The sequence below is a fragment of the Macaca fascicularis genome, chromosome 4 (genome assembly GCF_037993035.2).
Source record: "Macaca fascicularis isolate 582-1 chromosome 4, T2T-MFA8v1.1".
In the NCBI taxonomy this organism is placed as follows: Eukaryota; Metazoa; Chordata; class Mammalia; order Primates; family Cercopithecidae; genus Macaca; species Macaca fascicularis.
This window is the reverse complement of record NC_088378.1, coordinates 81,986,744-82,008,946: the sequence shown is the minus strand read 5'-3', so window position 1 is coordinate 82,008,946 and position 22,203 is coordinate 81,986,744. Positions and strand designations below refer to the sequence as shown.

The following is a 22,203-nucleotide window of genomic DNA, read 5'->3' as shown; positions in this document are numbered from 1 at the left end:
ATTGCTTGTCTGGATCAAATTTGCTTCAATTCATCATCAACGAAGCAAGGGATAAAATAATCAACATTTACTCCCTCTGAACACTTGTACTGAAAACAGAACAACAACTAAATGCCTGTCCAAATTTAAAGACAATCTCCTATCTTTCACCTATATTTAATAGCTTTCAAGGCTATGTCCCTTAGCTGATCCAGGGCTGAAAACTGTGTATATGATTGACAGTGGCAGTGCATAGGAATTAGGACTGGGGGAAAACCTAAACAGTACTTAAAATTAATGGACCCATGTTTTTACTACTGTCGTCATCATTATTACCAATTCATATTATGTGTCTTTGTCTTTACATGAATAATGTATGAAATTACTATCAATTGGCTTTTCATTCTGTGAAATACATCTTATTGATTTCTTTCTCTTAAATGAAATTTTTCTGAAACTGTATCTGTCTCCACAATACTACCGCTTCAATAACACTTAGAGAAATGGGCAGGATAGCTAGCTACATAAAAACTAACACACAACTCATAGAACAAAACCTGTTTGTACAATAGAATCAAGCAAATCAGGTAACTGGTTTCAGTCAAGGAAATATTAACCAAAAACACTTCTTTAGTCAATGTATATTGGAAACCTATTACAAATGTGTTAGTTTGTATTCTTGTCATGGTATTACTATAACATATTCATTATTTTATGATTTATAATTGTTTAGTACCTCCAGAAAAAGAGATTGAATTCAATATATATTTACCTAAGGTTATGCCCTGAAAAACTTTGCATATGTTATTTAAGTCTCTCCTGTTAACTTGCTTTTTGTATTTTTCCCCTAAAAGTAAAGAGCATGTGGTCCAGTTAGTCACATTTTACTTAAAACAGATTTTCTATATATCACTTGAACAAACTTCTTTACTCTAAAGGTAAAGTGGCTATTTATTTGTAAATATTATTTTAGTAGATGAATATTCAGCTTACTTACAATGTCTACCCCATAAACTCACAGTTGCAAAATAAAGGATCTTCTATTAAGGGCAATACATGTAATAAGAATTACCCTATATAATTCCATCATTGTGGAATATTCCATGATAATGATCCTAATGGGAAGTCATATTTTTTGAAGAGGATGCTTAAATTTAGCAAATTACAAATTTATATCTCCAAAATAAAGAGCTATAAACACTTTCTCCTACGATAATCGTGAAATGATACTGACTTCTTAATCATGTAGAAATTGTTAGGTTAAAATTGCCAAGAATTTGACAAACTTACCCAAGCTTCAAAACTAAGGAACAAAATTTATAATAAATTTTATATTGGGTGTTCTGTTACCATCAATGTATCACCTTCTAAAATTTATTAGATGATTAACTGGCTCTGTTAAAAAATAAAAACCTGACTTGGACGTTGAAAAGAAAACATTATTACTGGTCATTTTCTGGTACTTACAAAGGTACTGTACTAAACAAGTTTTGTGTTTTTTTGAGGGGAAAAATCATAGAAATGTATAAAATTTCTACAACTGTCATTTCTTGCCCCATAAATAAAATTTTACATACCTTAGCTGTCCTCACGCATATGGAGAATACAGACTTTTCTTTAAAATAATTGGATGGAATTAAATTACCTCAGGGATGAGTATTAGTCTGCATTCGTTGCTATAAGAAAATACCACAGACTGAGGGGCTTAAGCGGAAATTTGTTTTCTCACAGTTCTGAGGATTAGAAGTCCCAAATCAGGTCCAACAGATTTCAGTTTCTGCTGAAGCCTCTCTTTCTGGCTTGTGGATGACCATCTTCTTTTTATGTGCTCACATGGCCTTTCTCAGTGTGTATGGAGGAGAGTATAGAGTCACACTGGGGGTTACGGCTTCAGCATAGGAATTTTGGGAGGACACAATTCCATCACAGCAGTAGAATAACTAGTTATTGTCAAAAATGAACTACTGCTTCCCAAGTATGTAAGCATCATTATTTACAAAGTAGCACTTCCAAGACCAAAGAATTTAAGAAAAGATAAAGAAGCATTAAATATGAAATATGAGAAGTAACTTAAAACACCCTATACTAGGATTTTTTCAACTGTCTACTAAGAGCATGTCCATTCAACAGTATGCAGATCAACTTGTCATCATAATGTCAACATAAGCCTATTTCATTACAAATATTAACGATATCAGAAAAGGACAGATTTGACAACTTAGAAAGATACTGAGACTGGAGATCAGGGAGTTGACGTGGCAGGGTTAAAGTGTGGGGATGAGAACACAGGTTACTTAGAGGCGTTTCCTTATGTATGTTTTAATTGAGAATAGTCATGGCACAGTGATGTGCTGTAGCCTTAAAGCTGTCACAAAACCAAAAAAAAAAAAATACAAAAATATCAAAACTTAAGTATACCAAACTATAAAAAATATTAAAATAATGTATGAAAAGCTGATATTATTTTCCTAGGTAATAATGAAAGCATTCTAATCCTGATCTCTGTGCTTCTACATATTCAATGTTACATAAAAGATATAAATTAATTATATTTTCAACAAGCTTTCAAAATATGAAGCATTACAAAAGTTTTCAAAGTTAAGGTTTATTTGTATCTTTATTATTTTACAAGAAGGTTAAGCTTTTGTTTAAAATTTCTGCTTAAATACTACATTATGGCTGTAAACAGGTTAAGATTTTAAATATATTTACAGTTTTAGGACCAAGTTGCAAAATGACTGTACTTGAAATTATTAACTTATGTACTCATTGCATAATTTAAATAACATTATATCATTTGAATTAAATTACTGTCTTCTTTAACAACCTAGTCTAAGAAATTTTCTTTCCATATTATGGTATACAAAGAATTTATATATTCAGCCAACAAATATTTATTAACCATCTACCCTGGCCCAATATGTTGATGGGGTTAGAGAGTATGATCAAAAGTACCACCATTTTCTTATAACATGAAGCCTAAGAGGAAAGATAAACTTTTCACAACTAACATGTGAAGAATGTTACAAATATATGATGCAATTAGTATAAGACCATATCACAGAAACATGTAATTTTCTCTTAAACTTACATTATAAATTCAGAATGTGAAGATACTGTGCAAACATATGGGCCTTTACATGGAATCAACATATTTTATACTAAGCACTACATAAATCCTGGTTATTAGTATTAATGTCAACATGGTAGTATGTTACCTAATTAAAATTTTATTAAGGCCGGGCGCGGTGGCTCAAGCCTGTAATCCCAGCACTTTGGGAGGCCGAGACGGGCGGATCACGAGGTCAGGAGATTGAGACCATCCTGGCGAACACAGTGAAACCCCGTCTCTACTAAAGAAATACAAAAAACTAGCCGGGCGAGGTGGCGGGCGCCTGTAGTCCCAGCTACTCTGGAGGCTGAGGCCGGAGAATGGCGTGAACCCGGGAGGCGGAGCTTGCAGTGAGCTGAGATCCGGCCACTGCACTCCAGCCTGGGCTACAGAGCGAGACTCCGTCTCAAAAAAAAAAAAAAAAAAAAAAAAATTTATTAAAATAGTATCTAAAATATCATCCTTTTTGTATGTTTTAATAACTTACAACCACTAAATAAAGTGTAAATATATCTATATATGTTTTCATATTTATGTCACAAAAATACTTAAATATTAAATAAATTTCACTAACAGTCTAAAGTTACTCCTTGTTTAAGCAAAGCATATGAATTACTAAAATGTCGTGCCCTGCAGCATGAATTAGAATGACTAAATCCTGCACTTTCGGATACCTCAGGTTTATTAAATGTCTAAATATAACAGAAACGCATATTTTGAACAGTTTACTGTTAAAGGAAATTTATTCGATTGATTTTCTGCTGTAGGTGGCATAGGTGCGCATATGAATGTACGTTTTAATAACAATAACACTATCTCTACAAAATGGTTTCTGTTTTTTTGCATTTATGTATTTTTAACCTAGTGATAAAACAATTATGTCTTGTTTCACCCTGTGAAGAATGCTGTGTTTAATATTACTTTATATAATCAGTAAATGTTGTAAAATAAGAAAATATATTTTCTCAATATCATGTTCCTTTAAAATATAAATCAATCTTATACATTCCTAACAAGCATAAAAATATACAAATTTAATGGAATTGATTTACTTATTTAAAGACATATAACTTGATGTGTGTCCATTAAATCATTGAAAGGAGACGATCTACACTAATTTATGAGAAAACAGTCACAATTGAGTCACAATAATTCATGTGAGTGAAGCTATTTCTGACAAATACAGAAAATGATTGTTGGTTTTGTCTTTTTTGGGAATAATTTTGCTTATGTATAATGTTATATCACATGACTCAGATTATATTTCATCTGGTACATTATATAAACATTACAAATCAAAGTAAAGGGAATACTGAAGCAAATCTTTATTTTGACTGAGCAATTAGATCTGGGCATTGAAAAACGCAGGAAAGTCAGTCAATTTAAAATATGCAGGGCTATTTTTAAAGTTTCTTGAAGAAGGATAATAAAACAGCAATGAGAAGGCAAATGCTATATTTAGCAATGCTATCCCACAAAGATTACATTTGTTAATATTCTCAGGAAAGAACACTTCTTAGTAGGTCTCCTTTTCACTTAACAGCTCTTATCACTGGCCATTAAACCAATCTGCAAATTCTCGTGTAATGGATTATGGAGCTACATTTTTAAAGATAGCACCCTATGATAAGACTGCATAAACACTTAATAATTTTGAGGTAAGAAGTGTATTTGATTGCAATCATTTGGGTCATCACTATATCATTTACTGTGCGACCTTTGTAAAGTCATTTGAACTCTCGAAATTTTACTTTTAAAATGATATCAGTTCTTGTCTTAACAACTCCACAAATTTAGTTCAAATTTTAGTACAGTCTGTGTGCGTGTCATATAAATCATTTATCCAAACACAACAAAACTGATGATGGGGAAAGAATATAGTTCTGTTTGAGAGATTCTAAAGAGACCTTTGAAGATAATGAAGATGTCTCCACACCATAACGGCAGATTCTTTGACGCTTTCTTATGTTTTCGGAAACTGTATTTTTTGTATGTTTTTTCCACAGTAATTAAGACTAGGCAGGATTTTTTTTAAACAAACTACTATATGTACTACGTGAAATGTACTGTGGAAGATCACAAAAGTTTAAGTTAAACCAGGGTCAATCATGTTACTTGCCTGTTCAAAAACACTCAGGTTTCCCTCCTGTCTATCAGAAAAGATTATTTTCCTAAAAATAAAAATTCCCCAGTAATCTTTCCCACAAATCTTTGTTCATCCAGTTCATATCATTATTCCATAATCACACTCTGAATGCTGCCCCTCTGATTCTTTTGCATAATTTAACTCTCTAGAATGGATGTTGTAATGGGCTGCCCACATTTTCCTTACAAAAGGACTGAAGAAATTATTTGCCAAGCTGCCGAGATATTTGCCAGAAAACGGGCCTCAGTTCCCTGCCTCACTTAGAATTTCCTTTCTGAAAACACCTTGCTCCTTCCTAGGAAAAACTGCAACCAATGTCTGGACAACATAGACGTATAAAACTGTCACCTAGGGACAGCCTGAGGGTTCATTACAGGTAGAGGACTCCCCATGGAGTTGGCTGAGGATTCCAATGAGACCCCATCACAGCTCAGCCCTGCTCTGCTCGGCCCTGCTTGCTTCCCTTCTTTCTGATGGTGTTGATCCCAAACATTTTTCCTAATAAAAGTTGTATATGCTAATCTCTATATAAGTATTTGCTTCAGCCTGGGGAGCCCAACTTGAGAAACTATCCCTAACTTATTTCAGGAGGTTTCAGTTTTCATCCCAATTCCTTCCCGATGCTTTCCAGAGCATTATAATAGTTATCACTCTCATTAAAAACTGTAGTATATGTACACTATCACTCAGCTATTAATAGTGTGCAGTGAATAGTGTAGCATAGTGATAAGTTTGTACTGTATACTGAGTTATTACTTTGTTTATTTAGTTATGAATATATGAGGAGCTCTGAGAGGTCTTATATTCCAAATCTCTCAGTTGCCTATGGGGACGATATGAGGCCAAAAAAGATAGGTGACTCAACTTTGACACCCTTTTCATGCACATTTTACATTACATTTCAAAAAGTACCAGGAACATAGTAAGTATTCAATAAATAGTAATTTTAAAATTATTGCTCTTATTATTGTAATTGTTTCAGTATGGTAACACACCTTTTTATTGTAATAAACGTACCTGGAATTAAGCTATTAGCTCAATTTTTACAATATGTCGAGTCAGATAGTGTACCACCTGAGGAGAAAATTCTAGTATAAAGAGGTGAAGTAACTTGTCTAAAATTATGTAATTATGTCATTTAATATCAAATAATATGTCTTTTCTATTAATGCCTTAATGGTTTCACTCTTATATAATGATTTAATTTTTCTAGTTTTCACATTGGCCTTAATTCCACAACACTTTTTGTACAGCTAGTATGCAGAAGAGACTGTATTTGATGGTGGTGACACAGATAAACATGACACAGTTACTGACTTGAAGGATAATTGCTAAGTCATCTATGTCCCTTTGAGGAGAGACCACATATTATAATTGCTTAAATAATCCCAGAGTGAATGAAGTGTTAAAGAAAGAAACAGCATTTTTTGAGTGATCTGTTTTTATTAACTTTCATACTTCTGCATACTATTTCTGTGCTACCATAACTTAGTTTCAGGAAGGAAGATAGTGGCAATTACCATGTTCTGATTAGAGAAAAGGGGTAGTATTCTTCTGGGCCTAGAATAGGATTTACTTTTATACTCTTACTTTTATATCTGGCAAAAGCACATCCATTCTGACACTCTAGATTGACTGACTCATTTATGTAAGGGCTTTTGTTTGTTCTCTGAATGAATCATTCTTTCTCCAGAGTTTTTGTATTTTGTTCTCAATGTTGTTCTACAACATTATAATAAAGTGTTGTATTGTTAGATATTTAAGAAAAGAACCATTTCTTACCTTCTTATTCTTAGCATCCCCCATAGTGCTTGACATGCACTAGGTACTTAGTCTAGTTGGCCAAACTAATATTAAAAAGCAGCACTTAAATAGTGCTTAAGAATGGAAAACTATGGAATACTATGCAGCCACAAAAAAGAACAAGATCATGTCCTTAGCAGTGACATGGATGGAGTGGGTGGCCATTATCCTTAGCAAACTAACACGGGAAGAGAAAACCAAATACCACATGTTCTCGCTTATAAGTGGGAGCTAAATGATGAGAAAACAGGGACACACAGAAAGGAACAACACACACTGGGGCCTCCTGGGGGGTGGAAGGTGGCTAGAGGGAGAGAATTAGGAAAAATAATGAATGGGCAGTAAGCTTAACACCTGGGTGATGAAATAATCTATACAACAAATTCCCGTAATACAAGTTTACCTATGTAAGAAACCTGGACTTGTACCACTGAACTTAACATAAAAGGTTAAAAAAAGGCATTTTTTAAAGAGAACATTAAAATATAAGGAAGAATAAGGGTCATAATGTCGTAAATTAAATACATATGCTTTTCCCCTACTTCTATATTTTAAAAAATATCTCCATTGTATGTAACTTGATCTTTGTGACTTCAGCCTTAATAGGTCAATATAATTACTAACAAAACGACAAGAACAAAAATGTGTGGTTCAGCCAGTTTGTGTATGGATGTTCATGATAAGTAAGTATAAAACTTATATAAATATGAATATTAAAATTTCATGCTTTTTCAATACAAGTCTATCTTAAAGGTAAAATCATCGGTTCACACAAGAACCTCAATCATAAGATAATTGATAACTACATAAGTCATATTTTTTACAGGCCAAACAAAATTAATTTCTCCTTCTTCCAACGTTATAATACGTTAGCTGCCAATCCAGCACTCATATTATTTTCCCTCATGTTTCTCCAGATAAAGAAATTGGTGCATTTTGCCTTGACAGGTTCCCAGAGAGTCACATAAAAAGAGGACTAATTGGCATTTATTTTGCTATTCACTGCATTAGCATTTTTATGGCAATGTATGAGCTTAGTTTTCTTTAATATCATCTCACTTAACACGATAATACAGGGAGGTAGATATTATTTTATCCCGATTTTTTCTTTTTCATGCGGAGCTTTAGTGATCGACCCAAAATGTATATACCTCCTAGTGGCAGACTAGAAACTAGAGCTCAGGGCCCTTAATACCAATGGGCCTATTCTTCTCGTGAGCAAAAGATGTTCAATACACTTCTACTCACACAAACACTGGTATAGGGTCTTGTGCTCCAAACTCAAAACTTAACAGAAAAGGAATTACGAAGTACACACACTATCTTTAAAGCACTGGCTGATTATTTGTTATTCTGACTCTCTAAGCTTTCCCAGAAACATGAAATTCTCTTAATAAACTCTTTTATGCTAGGCATCAGTGGATTGCTGAGGAGAAAGATAACCAACCAGAAATACAGACTTAAATTCATTGTTGAAGTGATTTCAGCATAAACTGGGTTGGAAAGGATGCTATTTGTTTAATGGAGAATGATAATTTCAAGGGTTTTACAGGGTTCCTTGGATAGTTTTGAACTCGGACCAAGTTTCAAATCACCCCCCTTTAGGAAGAACAAAAATATGGTAATGGAGGGAACTGAGTATACTCATGCAAAAGAACAATAATCACCAACACATTCCAAATTTCCTCTGTTAGAAAAAGCTAACTGTAAATTCATGAGTTTTAGCATTTGAGATGTAGTCAGACAAGGCAATCATGAATTAGTATTTTAATATAAAAGTGCAAACCTATTTTTTTAACCTTTATGTTTATGTTATTTAATAAACTTATAGGTATTGTTTTTAATCATTTTTTCTTTTTATTGAGGTATAATTTAAATACCATAAAATGTACTCATTTTAATATATGATTAAGTATTTTAGTACATTTACAGGGTTGTATAACCATCACAATATATCAATATATTTATTGTACATTTAAATCAACCTCATCCACAAATAAAGCAAAACAAAACAAAACAAAACAAAAAAAACCCTCCAGCCAACCTAGTTTGTTCTTAACCAGAAGGGAATCAATATCCAAAGCCATTTTACACAACATCTGTGAAATATTTGATTCCAGAAATTTACAGAAATTTGATAATATATTTAGCCTGTATAGTATTAACTTGAGAAATCAAACAATAGACATTTTAGGAACATGAAAAGACATCCCCAAAGTGGCCAATTTGGCAAACACTATTTCTGGTATCAGTTCAGCATCTCCTGGTTATATTCAGAAATAAAAATGTCACTTCTTGATATTAGCAGGAATAAAAGAATGTCATTCTAACTTAGTAGAACTAAGTTTCTATTAATGCTTCCAAAAGATAGCTCTTATGTCAAAAATCATAAACCTAAAACGTTTCAAATCCACTCACTGCAAAGTTATGAGACAAAGTTATATATAAAACAACACAAATGGAACTATCTAATGAAAACAGCATTTAAAAAAAATAGTATAAACATTGCTAATAAAAGAGGTAAGTCCAAAATAAAATAGGGAAGTCCAGGTAATTAGCTAAATCAGTTACTTTTTGTCTAATTATCAAATATTTACATTTCTATGTTTTACCCTCCGATATCTGCTCTTAAATAGGAGATCTGATTGAAACAGCCTTTGAAATAAGCATCAGAATGAAACCTTTAGAATAAAAACCTACTAATCTGTTCAAAATGGTAAGCCTGAGATCATCTACATAGTTTTCATTATGTAGATATAATTTAAATAGGTAACAGTTGGTTAAAATTGGCATGGAAATGAAGAATAGTCTGTGAATATAGACTAAAATGAATAATAGATTATTATCCCAGGAATTTGGGATAATACTAGTTGCTTTTAGACAGCCAGCCAAAGACCAAGAGGACCTTGTTATTAGCTTATTACATTGTTCACACAACACACTACTCTAGTGAAGGCCCGATTTTAATATTGCTGATAACATAGCACTTTGTTGCATTTTCTACATAGCATCTATCTTCAGCAATGAGAATTTTTCAAAGGACTGAGAAAGCCCCTAATTTCTGAGATTTTCTTCAGCAGTAAGATTTTTCTGAAGGTTTGGAATGTCTCCAATTTGTATTTTCCAAAACATACCTAACACAACAAGGAATAACTTAAGGCGGGCATTTCAAGTGCCAGTAAGAAAATAAGTGAAGACTGCTTTTAGGCTAAGCTACAAGTTCACAATTATCATGGTTATTCCATTTCTTCTGAAATCCTCATGAAATCTGCCATTTATTCTAATATAAAAATGGAAATTAATATGATCACAAATCTACTGATGAACTTAAAATTCCCTCATGCATATTAAAATGCAGACTTGTCATATATTACAAAGATCATAGTCTATGTAGTAAAAAATTGGGTAACATTATGTGAGACAATGAAGCCAACTCTTTCATTATTTCTAATTATCATGTAGTTTGTGATCATGAGCATACCAAACAAAAAGGTAAAAGTGTGAATATATCCTTTACTTCATTTTGACCAACATTTTCACTCCCCTCCTCTAGATCTTTCAGTAAAGTTATTTGTTTTATAGCAGTCTTAAGGGTTTACAATTTTATCTCTCTCTCTTTTTTTTTTTTTTTCGGAGAAAGAGTCTTGCTCTGTCACCCAGGCTGGAGTGCAGTGATCTCGGCTCACTGCAACTTCTGCCTCCCAGGTTCAAGTGATTCTCCTGCCTCAGCCTCTCAAGTAGCTGGGATTACAGGCATGTGTCACCATGCCTGGCTAATTTTTGTATTTTCAGCAGAGATAGGGTTTCTTGTTGCCCAGGCTGGTCTCGAACTGCTGACCTCGTGATCTGCCCACCTCGGCCTCCCCAAATGCTGCGAGTACAGGTGTGAGGTACTGCGCCCGGCCAATTTTATCTCCTTTTATTTCTCCTGCCAGATCTCTGAAGATGTTAATGAGTACACTAATGGTATAACAAGCAACAGGAAAAGTTAAAGCTGTATATAATCAACAAGCTGGAAGAATCAAGCTCTGTGTAGAGAAACTAACTAAATATTCAAGCAAGACATCTCATTTAGGTAGTCACATTATTCCATTCAGTGAAGATAAGCACAAAACATACCTGCTTGACCAGTGGTGATACTGACAGCCGCAAAGAGCCTCTGGGATCGGCTTAAGTCAGAAACTCCATTTACAGCTTCAACTTCAAAAGTATAATTAGCGTGGGCTAGCAGGTCCATGACAGTGACATAGTTATCCTCTAATCCAGTCTGCTGGGGCATGTATCCAATGTTACTCCCACACGGAACACATTCGCCTTGCTCCCAACTGCACCGCTTACACAATATTCTGTAGGTCACATCGTTTCTTCCTCCATTGTCTGCAGGAGGACTCCATTCCAAACTTACTGTGGTTTGGTTGATGTTGAAAATGAGGTTCTGTGGTGCAGATGGAGGCCCTTGGGAAACCAAGAATAAATAAATAAGCAAAAACAGAAAAAAACAAAACAAAACAAAAAAAACATGCAAACAAAAAGAACAAAAGGATCCGTGCGGGGCATTAAGCTTAGTGGCTCAATTACTGAAGAGAAAATGAGTTGAAATGCTTTCTTTCACATAAACATTTCATTACCTTTACTAGAGAAGCTGTATAAAAGCCTCCTTGAATTCACTTGGCAAGAGGTTTTATTTATTTTCCTTTTAATACGTCAAAATGAAAACAGGATAACAACTGTCTTTGTACTTTTGCCACAGTCTTTAGCTATTTTTCTTCCAAGCAATTAAAACAGTACAGTTAATACACCTAAAAAAAACAGCTGTGCAGTAGTTTAAAAATAGTTCTCCTTTTAACCATATAACGGGGAATACATTTATTCATTTTAATGTACTCAAGAATGATTTATAGCAATGTCTGAGATTGGCTTTGGATTTGGGTCTCTCAAACATTCACTAATTGAAGAACCAAGATGTGAAGTTTGCTCTATTTAGTGAGATCTGCTGTATTTAGTAATGGAATTTTAATTCTGAAGCCATTACTTTTTGGTAACATTTAATATTCATGCAAGACCCTAGTAACTTATTTATTTATTTTTTTTGAGACGGGGTTTCATTCTTATTGTCCAGGCTGGAGTGTAGTGGCACAATCTCGACTCACTGCAACCTCCGCCTCCCAGGTTCAAGTGATTCTCCTGCTTCAGCCTTCTGAGTAGCTGGGATTACAGGTGGGCGCCACCACACCCAGCTAATTTTTGCATTTTTGGTAGAGACAGGGTTTCACTATGTTGGCCAGGCTGGTCTCGAACTCCTGACCTCAGGTGATTGTGATCCACCCGCCTTGGCCTCCCAAAGTGCTGGGATTACAGGCATGAGCCACTGTGCCTGGCTGACCCTAATAACTTTTAATTTTACTTATGATTCTTATGAGATACATGTGAAAAATGTTATTAAAATGCATCTTAATTTTGCAGACATGGAAATAACACCAAAGTTGATGTAAGATATATTTATATTACTAAACCTGCTTATGAAAAAATATTTTCTTATCTTAATATTTTAAAATAATTTTAATATTTAAGTATAATTAAGAAGGTATCACAAATTCAGTATCTGTTTCACCGATGTCACAACTGTACAAATGAGTGGAAGGGATTGGAAAGCCCTTCTTTACTTTCATAGTACAACTCACTTGTGCATGCAACGTACGGTGGGTCAGATGGAGCCCTGTAATACCCATCTTCACATTCACATCTGGAGGAGCCTTCTTTATCAGAAAAACTGTGAGTTGGACAACGAGAGCACTGAAGATCTTGAGAGGAAGACTTGTAGAACCCACGGCCACAGGCTGGGTATGCAAAAGAAAGCAAAAATGGAGACATGAGAGCAAATCGATCTTTAAAGAAAAATTGTATTACTTAGCAAGGAATCAAATATTAAATTTGATGTACGAAAAACAAGCTCTTTATGATAAAATATTCATTTTAGGGTATTTCAGTAGCCAAATGTTATGATAGTTCATTATAAAACAAAATAATAGAAACAAAATGATACAGCAAACTTGCACCTGCAGTTGGCATCAGGCCAAAGTCTACAGCAGAAAACTGAATACAGGCATAATTTATTTAGACAAAACCTTAGAACATTTAATTCTGATATATAATTCAAATTTAACTTTGATTTCAACATAATTAAGTTGTTTGTTGGTCTGCATTAGAACACTCCAAGTTATGTTTTCTTAATATAATATAGCTTTAAACTAACTTTTGACATGTTGATTTGGTTCATGTTGAAAAATATTAATGTAACTTTAATTACCAGACTAGAAATAATAACTATGTAAAATTTTTCACCTAAAAAATGATAGAACTATATTTCCCCAAATTTTCAGGAAACTCCAAGATATAATTTCAACCAATTTAAGTTATAAGGCAGGTTGGTTTCCACTAAGTGAACTTCTTTGTTACTAAAAATAATGAAATCCTATGAATAGGAGATGGCTGCACCACCAGAAACAAGGGGAAAGCCATCAACGGCAAGTAGATTATGGCCCTGTTTGTCCTCTGCTGAGAGAGGGTTAGGGTGCAATCACACTAACACAGCAACTGTTCTCAGCAATGAACAGAGATGGACAGAGAGCATTTCTGCCACCTCCTAATGAAGTTGCTCTTATTCATTTAGATTCTGTAATTAAATCCAGTAACAGTGTACCATTTAATATCACTGGACATTTCATACATTTATATTTATCTTCAATGAAAATTTAGCAAGTTATTTTTTCATTATTTCAATAATTTTTATTTATATATTGTATATTGAAGAAATTCCATCTATTCTTCATATTTACTAAATTGTAGTAACCTTCATACTTAGCAAAAAGAAAATTATATCTATGAACAAAAGCTAGGGAAAATTTAACATAAATAAAAATTTAGCATTTAATTTATTGGCTGAAAGTTTGTTTAATATTCTCTACTTGGGTATTGTGCAGAAAATTAACTACATTTTTCACTCTGGGGGACATGGAAAGCAGGAATAATCCTAATGTACTGAGATGTCATAGTTTCCAGAAAACGGTTGAGTCATCCCTTAACTTCTGTTCAAATGCTGAATTTTATTGCACAATTTCGATATATTTGGGAGCTCAAAATAATTTAGGGGGCATTAAGAAAGTAGATTTACATTAACAAGACAGATATTTTATATAATTTAAAGACTCAATTTAAAGATATGTTATGTTGTGAATATAGATCCATTGATCAACAGATAGAAGAAAGATAGATATATAGATAGATAGATAGATAGATAGATAGATAGATAGATAGATAGATAGATAGATTGATAGATTTATACAGGGCTAAAACCATCTCACTGTAAATTTATGACCCACTATTGCCCTCAGAAGCCAGTTGACTATGTTGTCTTTAGTTGGCTTCTCAATTAATACAACAGGAAAGCAGTTACAAAAAACATTAGGCAAAGAAGCATAATGCATCTTCACTTGCTCACTTGCTTTCAATAGCAATTATTACAAATATAAGGCACACAGAGAACAATGATATTGATTACTAAATATTATAACAAAAATATAAAACCTTAAAATGTTCCTAAAGATATGATCTTGTCACATTAAAAAATAGGGTTAACAGAAAGGATAAAGCGTTTAGCTTAGACTTCTGGGATGGAAATTCTTCTTTTTTAAAATATTCACTGTATCTTGCTTTATGTATTATTTGCAATTCAAAGATCAGAGACAACATTCCATAAAACATAGAAGGCAACGCTTTACTCACAACTCTCTGTCTGAGACATCAGGCCTGGAGAAGTAAAACAAACAACCAAAGTAGACATACAGACCAAGAAGAGGTGTGTGCTGACAAGTTTTTGATGACATCGTGTGTATGTTTACTGTTTTACAGGACAAGGAGATTATGGGGGGACAATGGCAACATGATTTAACATTTCCAAAATGATGTCTACTATTGGAATTCCTCAGAATTCTCATTCTCCTGTTGCAAATAAAAGCCTCTAAATAAAGGTCGATTCCCTTTTTCCCACAAATGAGGTGCAATCCTTGCTCAACTTACATGATTTCAAGAATCTATATGATACCTAATGCAGAGAAATTTCAAACTCTTATCACTTAACTTTCCAATTACATTGAATTTTGTTACCCTTTTAGCAGATGGGAAAACAGATTTAAAGCAAAAGTAACCTGAGTTCTTCAAATAATTCTGTCTGTCTAGAATAAAACTAGATTTAAAACACAGGACTACTGTCACTCAGCCTTATGCTATTCTACCATCATCATTTACTGTTAAATGAGCCAAAGTTTGACACTTACGTAATGGGACTCATGGGCTTTAGCTACCCTAAAAATTAATTTTCAATGGATCCTTATTATTTTTATTATATATTTTTACTAATTGAAAGCTATTACTTTAACTTAGAAAGCTATGAAATAATATCGTAACATACCTTAAGAAGAGATATTAAACTGATATTCTCAATTTCACTATGAATTTTGACACTGATGATACCTGCACAATTATGGAATATATGTATGACTATCATTAAATAGATAAAGGCAATACCGGAAAAATGTGATCATAAAAGTCTTAACATTTTTTCTTTGAAGTAATATTTTGCCTCAGTTCAGTTACTATTGAAAATAATAAGTTGAAGCAAGCCAGTTTTCATTTGATCTCAAAGGAAACTACCAATTTAGAGTGATTAAAAGTAAGTACAAAAGCGTTGGAGCAATGGTGTTGAGAGCAAAGCCAAGAACATGCAAAAACAAAAGCGGTACCTCTTAGGATAACAGTGATCCACTGGGTGGAAAAAGATTGAGAAAGCAGTAACAGATGCTCTTAAAATTAGAAATTGTGATAAGATATCTACACAAAATACCTACAGTGAAATACTCAGTGAGATAAAGCAGGGTAAAGTGGCATATCTGAGAGATACATACATACAGGAAAGTTAGATGAGCTCACCAACTACTCCCAGAAAAGCTACGTGAAAATCGAGGCAATTTCTCCTCTCTCTAAATGCAGCTGGTTTTCTGGAAACTACTAGTAAAGTCTTCAGAGGTAAACGCCTTCTGAAACCTTAGAGATAAATTCCCTTCATACATAATTATGAAATATACAACAATAACATTCTAGGAGTTGTGCAACAGCAGTTTTACACATTTTTCCTCTGCTTTATTTCTCAATTTGTTCAATAGCACGTGAACTCAAAGCAAACTTTAATTGATATAGCATGTGCCCTTTGATATAGTATGTGTTCTATGGATAAAGTTAGTTACCTTAAGAAATATAGCATTGGAACTGTGTCTTTTGATGTTTTTGCTTTTCTAACTGAACATTGTTTTAAAAGTAGTTTCACTATATTTATAAAAATTAGGGATACACATAAAATTTGTTTTAAATATTTAATTACTTTTGTAAAAATAATATTTCACCTCTTATTTTAATAACAGTATTTTTCCATGATATCATGAAGGCCTAGGACTGATTCTTTTGACTGTTCTTTTAGTCCTTAGGGCCTTAATAAATAAAATAAGCTCATTATCCTAGAGTTAAAACCTGTAATCTCATCAGATTTCATATGTTAAGCAAGTTTTTGCTTAGTCTGTTCTTTAAATGCAAAACCATCAAAGAAAAAGGAAATCTAGAAAATATATGAAACTTCTATATACCAGAATAATAATATCATTTACTGCAATATATCTACTAAATTATATTACAACACATTAAATCATAAGATCTGCTATATTATTTACTGTTATGAAATAAATGTAGTTTATTATATTTAATCTTAACTATTTAAATAATATATTACCCCACAAAATTGATTTAAATAGTATTTTTAATTCAAAATTTTTAACAAAGAACATGAAAGGCAATCAGGTTTCCCATTTATAAATTAATTATTTAAGAATAAAAAAGCACCAAAATTCTGAAATCAAATATATTTAAACATACAAGAGAGTTGATACCAAAACCTTCTATGCTGATTCTCCATTAAATTCTCCTAACAATCACATATTCCATAGTTGTCTTGAATAGATGTTTTGTTTAAGCAATGGGATGCCAGGCCTCTGAGTCTATACTTGGCATTATGCAGTCGGTGGACCAATCAGGGTAATCGTATAACAACTGTAAACGAACAATCCTAAAGGCCATCCAAAAGCCATACATTTCCATGCCTCTTTAGCTTAAGCAATTAGGTAGTAATGGAATGTATCTTGTTCCTGAATGGGGGTGCAGATATCCATACTTGGTCCAGTTCTTTAGGTTTATGACCTATAGGTGCATGCTTGGGAGAAATCTTACCTGATTATATTTCTAAGGATCCCCCTTCCCACAATCTTGTTGCTAGAAAATCCACCTACTTCTAGAGTTCTTTTACAGCCAAAAAAGATTTCCTGATACTTAATGGACTCATTTTTTGGAAGTCTTAAGCACCAACTTTTATCTCAGACATACTTCACACCATCCTGAACATTAAGGCACTGATAATCCATATCTTGCTTGGCTATCCTCCATGGATGCACATTAGGAAGGCTTTGATAGGACACCAATGTCTTGACTCTATCACAATAATTGAATCATTATTAAGGAAGGCCTAGACATTTCTATATTTTAAAAAAGTTTTACAGGTGTTCAGAACCAACATCCTGGAGGTTCCAGGTATTTTCTTGGACTATCAAAGTCTCTAAAAAATACATGATAATAAAATATCTCCCCTAAAGCACTGAGGAGGTAAAATTAGATATTATCAAGAATTTTTTAAAAATGCAAAAACTAAAATCTACCAATAAGCCAATCAAAAATAGGCAAGGAATCTGAATTGATGTTTCTCCATGAAAGCTATACAAATGAGTAATAAGCACATAAAAAATGATGTGCAAATGGCTACTGAACACTTCAAAAGATGTTCAACATCATTAGCCATTAGGAAAATGCAAATCAAAATCACACATCCAGTTGGAGGGCTATAACCAAAAAGATAACAAGTGTTGGTGAAAATATGGAGGAATTAGAACCCTCCTACACTGCTTGTGGGAATGTGTGCAGCCACTTTCAAAAAGACTACCAGTTCCTCAAAAGAATAAGCATTGTTACTTACACTCAAGATAGATGAAAACATATATGCACACAAAAACTTGTACATTAATGTTCATAGTGGAATTATTCATAGTAGCCAAATAGTAGAAACAACCTAATGTCCATCAACTACTGAATGAATTAAGTCAATGGAATATAATCCACCAATTCAAAGGAGTTAAATACAGACACATAATACAATATGGATGAATCTTTAAAACATGCTAAATAAGAGAATCCAGTCATAAAAGACTACATATTGTATGATTCAATTTACATAAAATATCCTAAATAGGCAAATCGATAGATGCAGAAAACAGATTAGTAGTTTTCAGGGGATGGGGTGCTAAGCAAAAATAGCATTTGACTGTTGATAGATACAAGATTTATATTTGGGGTAATTACAATGTTCTAAAAATGATTTGCAGTGATAGCTGTACAACTCTGTGACTATAACAAAAACCCATATATTGTACACTCTAATGGGGGAATTGTATGATACGTGAATTATACCTTAATAAAGCTCTTATTATAAAATCCATCAGGGCTGGGCACAGTGGCTCACGCCTGTAATCCCAGCACTTCAGGAGGCCAAGGTGGGCAGATCACCTGAGGTCAGGAGTTTGAGACCACCCTGGCCAACATGAAGAAATCCTGTCTCTACTAAAAATACAAACATTAGCCAGGCGTGGTGGCAGGCACCTACAACCCCAGCTACTGGGGAGGCTGAAACAGGAGAATCACTTGAACCCGGGAGGCGGAGGCTGCAGTGAGTCGAGATGGTGCCACTGCACTCCATCTAGTGTGGGGCTTAGGTGACAAGAGAGAAACTCCATCTCAAAAAAAAAAAAAAAAAAAAAAAAACCATCAGTAACACACCCTCATATCTGAACATTTAAATAGGCAAACATTTTTTTTTAAAAAGTAAATTTTATTTGCTTATATTAGTTTATTTTTCTAACATATATACTCTATATGCATCAACTGTTATAAAGTTGCAATTAGGTAAAAGAAATTACCTATGTACAACTACTGTGTACTCACAAAAATTAAAAACTAAAAAAAGAAATTACCTATGGATTGCTTTTAAGACTATTAGAAATCTATTATCAAGGTATTCTTTTAATCTATTTGTTAATTTAGTATGTAGTTTTTGAGTTTCATAAATAATAGCTTATCTTTTATCTCAGGAATAATGATTTTATCACTTAAAAATAGTCTTACAAAAAGCAAGCTTACATTTAGGAGAGATTTTTGATATATTTTATACAAATACTTGTGACTGAATTTCTGAACAGGTATTAAACATTCTTATTTTTCACCCACATTACTTTGCCAGATGAGGGCTGGTTTCCTCCTCCCATCTCTCCACTTCTCCCCCATGAGTTAACTGAATACAACTTGACTCAGCTTCCTCAGGTCTTACTCCATTTCCAGACCTGTGATTTTAAGCACAATTGAACTTTTTCTGAAGGAATTATGTATGTCTGTGTGTAAAATATAAGGCTTTGCAGATGTTTCCGGCCACAGTTATGCAGCTGCAAAGAGTTTATTAATTATGAACTATAAGTAGATTGTTCCGTAATTGAAACTTTCTGGGCTTTAACATTATTGTAAAATCTACATACAAACGTAGTTAAGAATTCTAATGAATGCTGTTATTTTATTTATTGCAGATGAATATTTATCTTAATTCAGGCAACGTCAGTCTGTTTCCATAGGAGCTTTCAAATATTTGCGTCATATTAATATCTATATTTCTATAAGGCAAAGGGGAAAGCACAGCTTATAGAAATAGCACTCCCACCGCTCAAAGAACTGACCTCATCTGGGATGGACAGATCCAGAATCTGTATTTTAATCCTATTGACTGTACCTCAGTGGGAATAATTTAAAAAGTCTGCCTAAAATACAGACCTCCTGTCACTATTATGCTATGATTTTTTATGTTGAGAATGAACAGCGGGCAGGGAGGATAAAAACAACATGATGTAATAAGTATATTACGGTTTGTGAAACACCATCTCTGTCACCCTGGAACTAACATGCAAGAGTTTAGAAAAGATACCATGCAGAATATAAATGTTTTCATAACAGGTACTTAAGTGCTTGATGATAACATGGGCATTTTTAAAACTAACAAGAAAAACTCATTTCGAGGCCTTTTACGTGTGTGTGTGTTTGTTATTAATTTGTGTTATTTAATTATTTGATGTTTTCTTACTATCATATAGTAGGAAAGAAAAACACGTAAAGTAAGAAGCTTTAAAAAGTTTTGTTTTTAAAGTTTAGAATGTAAAATGAAATGAAACAAAGCATTATGTAAACACATCTTTACTTAAATTTTCAGAATATGTTAAGAATCTGGTTGAGGTCTGAACTCTTTATTTCACCAAATGATCACTATAATTCTGATGTCATTACCCAAATGATAAAAAAGACAAAAAAAGTCGTTAGAATTTTCTATGATTCTTTTGTCTTGTTATGTTTTCTACTTTATAAATATGAGCCTATGTTGAAGAGGTACTATGATACAGCGAAAGAGATTCAGATTTTAATTCAAAGGATCTGTGTTCAAATCCACTCCACCATTTACTGCATACAATTGGGACAAAGTCATTTCACATTAGTCGTCTACTTCCTTATTTCCTTGTTAGCTCTAAAGTGCTATAGACATAGTAGTTATTTTTTATATTTCTATCTGCAAATGATTGTTTATAACAATAACACAGTAATCAAATATCTAGCTGTTAAACTACCTTCCAAATGTTTTAATTGAAATGCTATCTGTAAAAAATGTATGTTTCGGGCCGGGCGCGGTGGCTCACGCCTGTAATCCCAGCACTCCGGGAGGCCGAGGCTGGCGGATCACGAGGTCAGGAGATCGAGACCATCCTGGCTAACACGGTGAAACCCCGTCTCTACTAAAAATACAAAAAATTAGCTGGGCATGGTGGCGGTCGCCTGTAGTCCCAGATATTCGGGAGGCTGAGGCAGGAGAATAGCGTGAACCCGGGAGGCGGAGCTTGCAGTGAGCCAAGATCGCGAGATCGCGCCACTGCACTCCAGCCTGGGTGACAGAGAGAGACTGCGCCTCAAAAAAAAAAAAAAAAAAAAAAAAAAAAAAAAAAAGTACGTTTCTACCATCAGCAGCCTAACCACTCCTACAAATATGCCATATAGAAACACAGAGTTCACCCACTTAGTCTTTCAGAGATGCCTTAGCAAGCAACAGTGTTAAAAAAACAAGTTCTACAAGGCCTGTCCTGCATCTGCATGGCACCCCTGACGGTGCCTGATTCTTGTCAGAGATTCGTCTGCCTACCGGTTTACCCCTAGCTTTCACTGTGCCATTGTTGCTGAACCCTGCCTGTATTTCTGAAGATGTGCACATTCATTTTGGTTCATGCAGATAAGTATCCAGAAATAGAATTTTTAAGTCATGTAAATTACTAAAAAAGAATCAACTTGTGCAAAAAAGGAAAGATTCAAAATGAAATGCAAACCCTTCTGGATGTCACTCAATAATGTCCTCATAGGTTTTCTCTGAGAGTTCACCCTATAGATTAAAAAAAAAATGAACTATGAAATCTCGGGATCTAGTAACTGGAAAGGAAAAGTACTAAAATAAAGTACTTTTAGCTCTAATTCAAGTCTGTGACAAAACAGTATTATTCTGGGGTTCCCAAGGACTAAAAATACTTAAATTAGGGGAAGTTAGCTTCATAAACTCAAATATTATATTATTTACTTGTAGGAACTTAAAAGTATGGCTTATTTGTGACACAGCACTATTTTATTCTACTAAAAATCTTCTTTGAGGACATGCCTTTATGAACAAGAGGCAACAATTAGGAGAGTTCTTACCTCACAATTAGTGTTTGGAAGATTTCAGACAGGAGGCACAATTTTCAATAGCATTTATGCCACTGCCAAGTTTATTTTCAAATTGTTCTCTTATATTTACTAAAGTACCATACATTTTGCACATCAGTTTTATTATTCATTCTCATTATGAAAACATACTGAGAAGGATTAGAGAGTGTAGGCTCTATGTTAA

At 33.6% G+C, this 22,203-nt stretch overlaps 1 protein-coding gene across 8 annotated transcripts in view; it reads right to left on the bottom strand.

Annotated features, from left to right (window-relative positions):
* The window catches only part of EPHA7 (EPH receptor A7), a 178,861-nt gene that overhangs the window by 104,834 nt on the left and 51,824 nt on the right, over nt 1–22,203 (bottom strand). For all 8 annotated transcript variants that reach the window (XM_005552330.4, XM_005552331.4, XM_005552332.4 and 5 more), the window contains exons 4-5: nt 12,722–12,877; nt 11,160–11,495 (exon numbers count right to left, since the gene is read on the bottom strand). In XM_005552330.4, the coding sequence (XP_005552387.1) occupies nt 11,160–11,495; nt 12,722–12,877 (492 nt within the window). The remainder of the gene's footprint in view (nt 1–11,159; nt 11,496–12,721; nt 12,878–22,203) is intronic.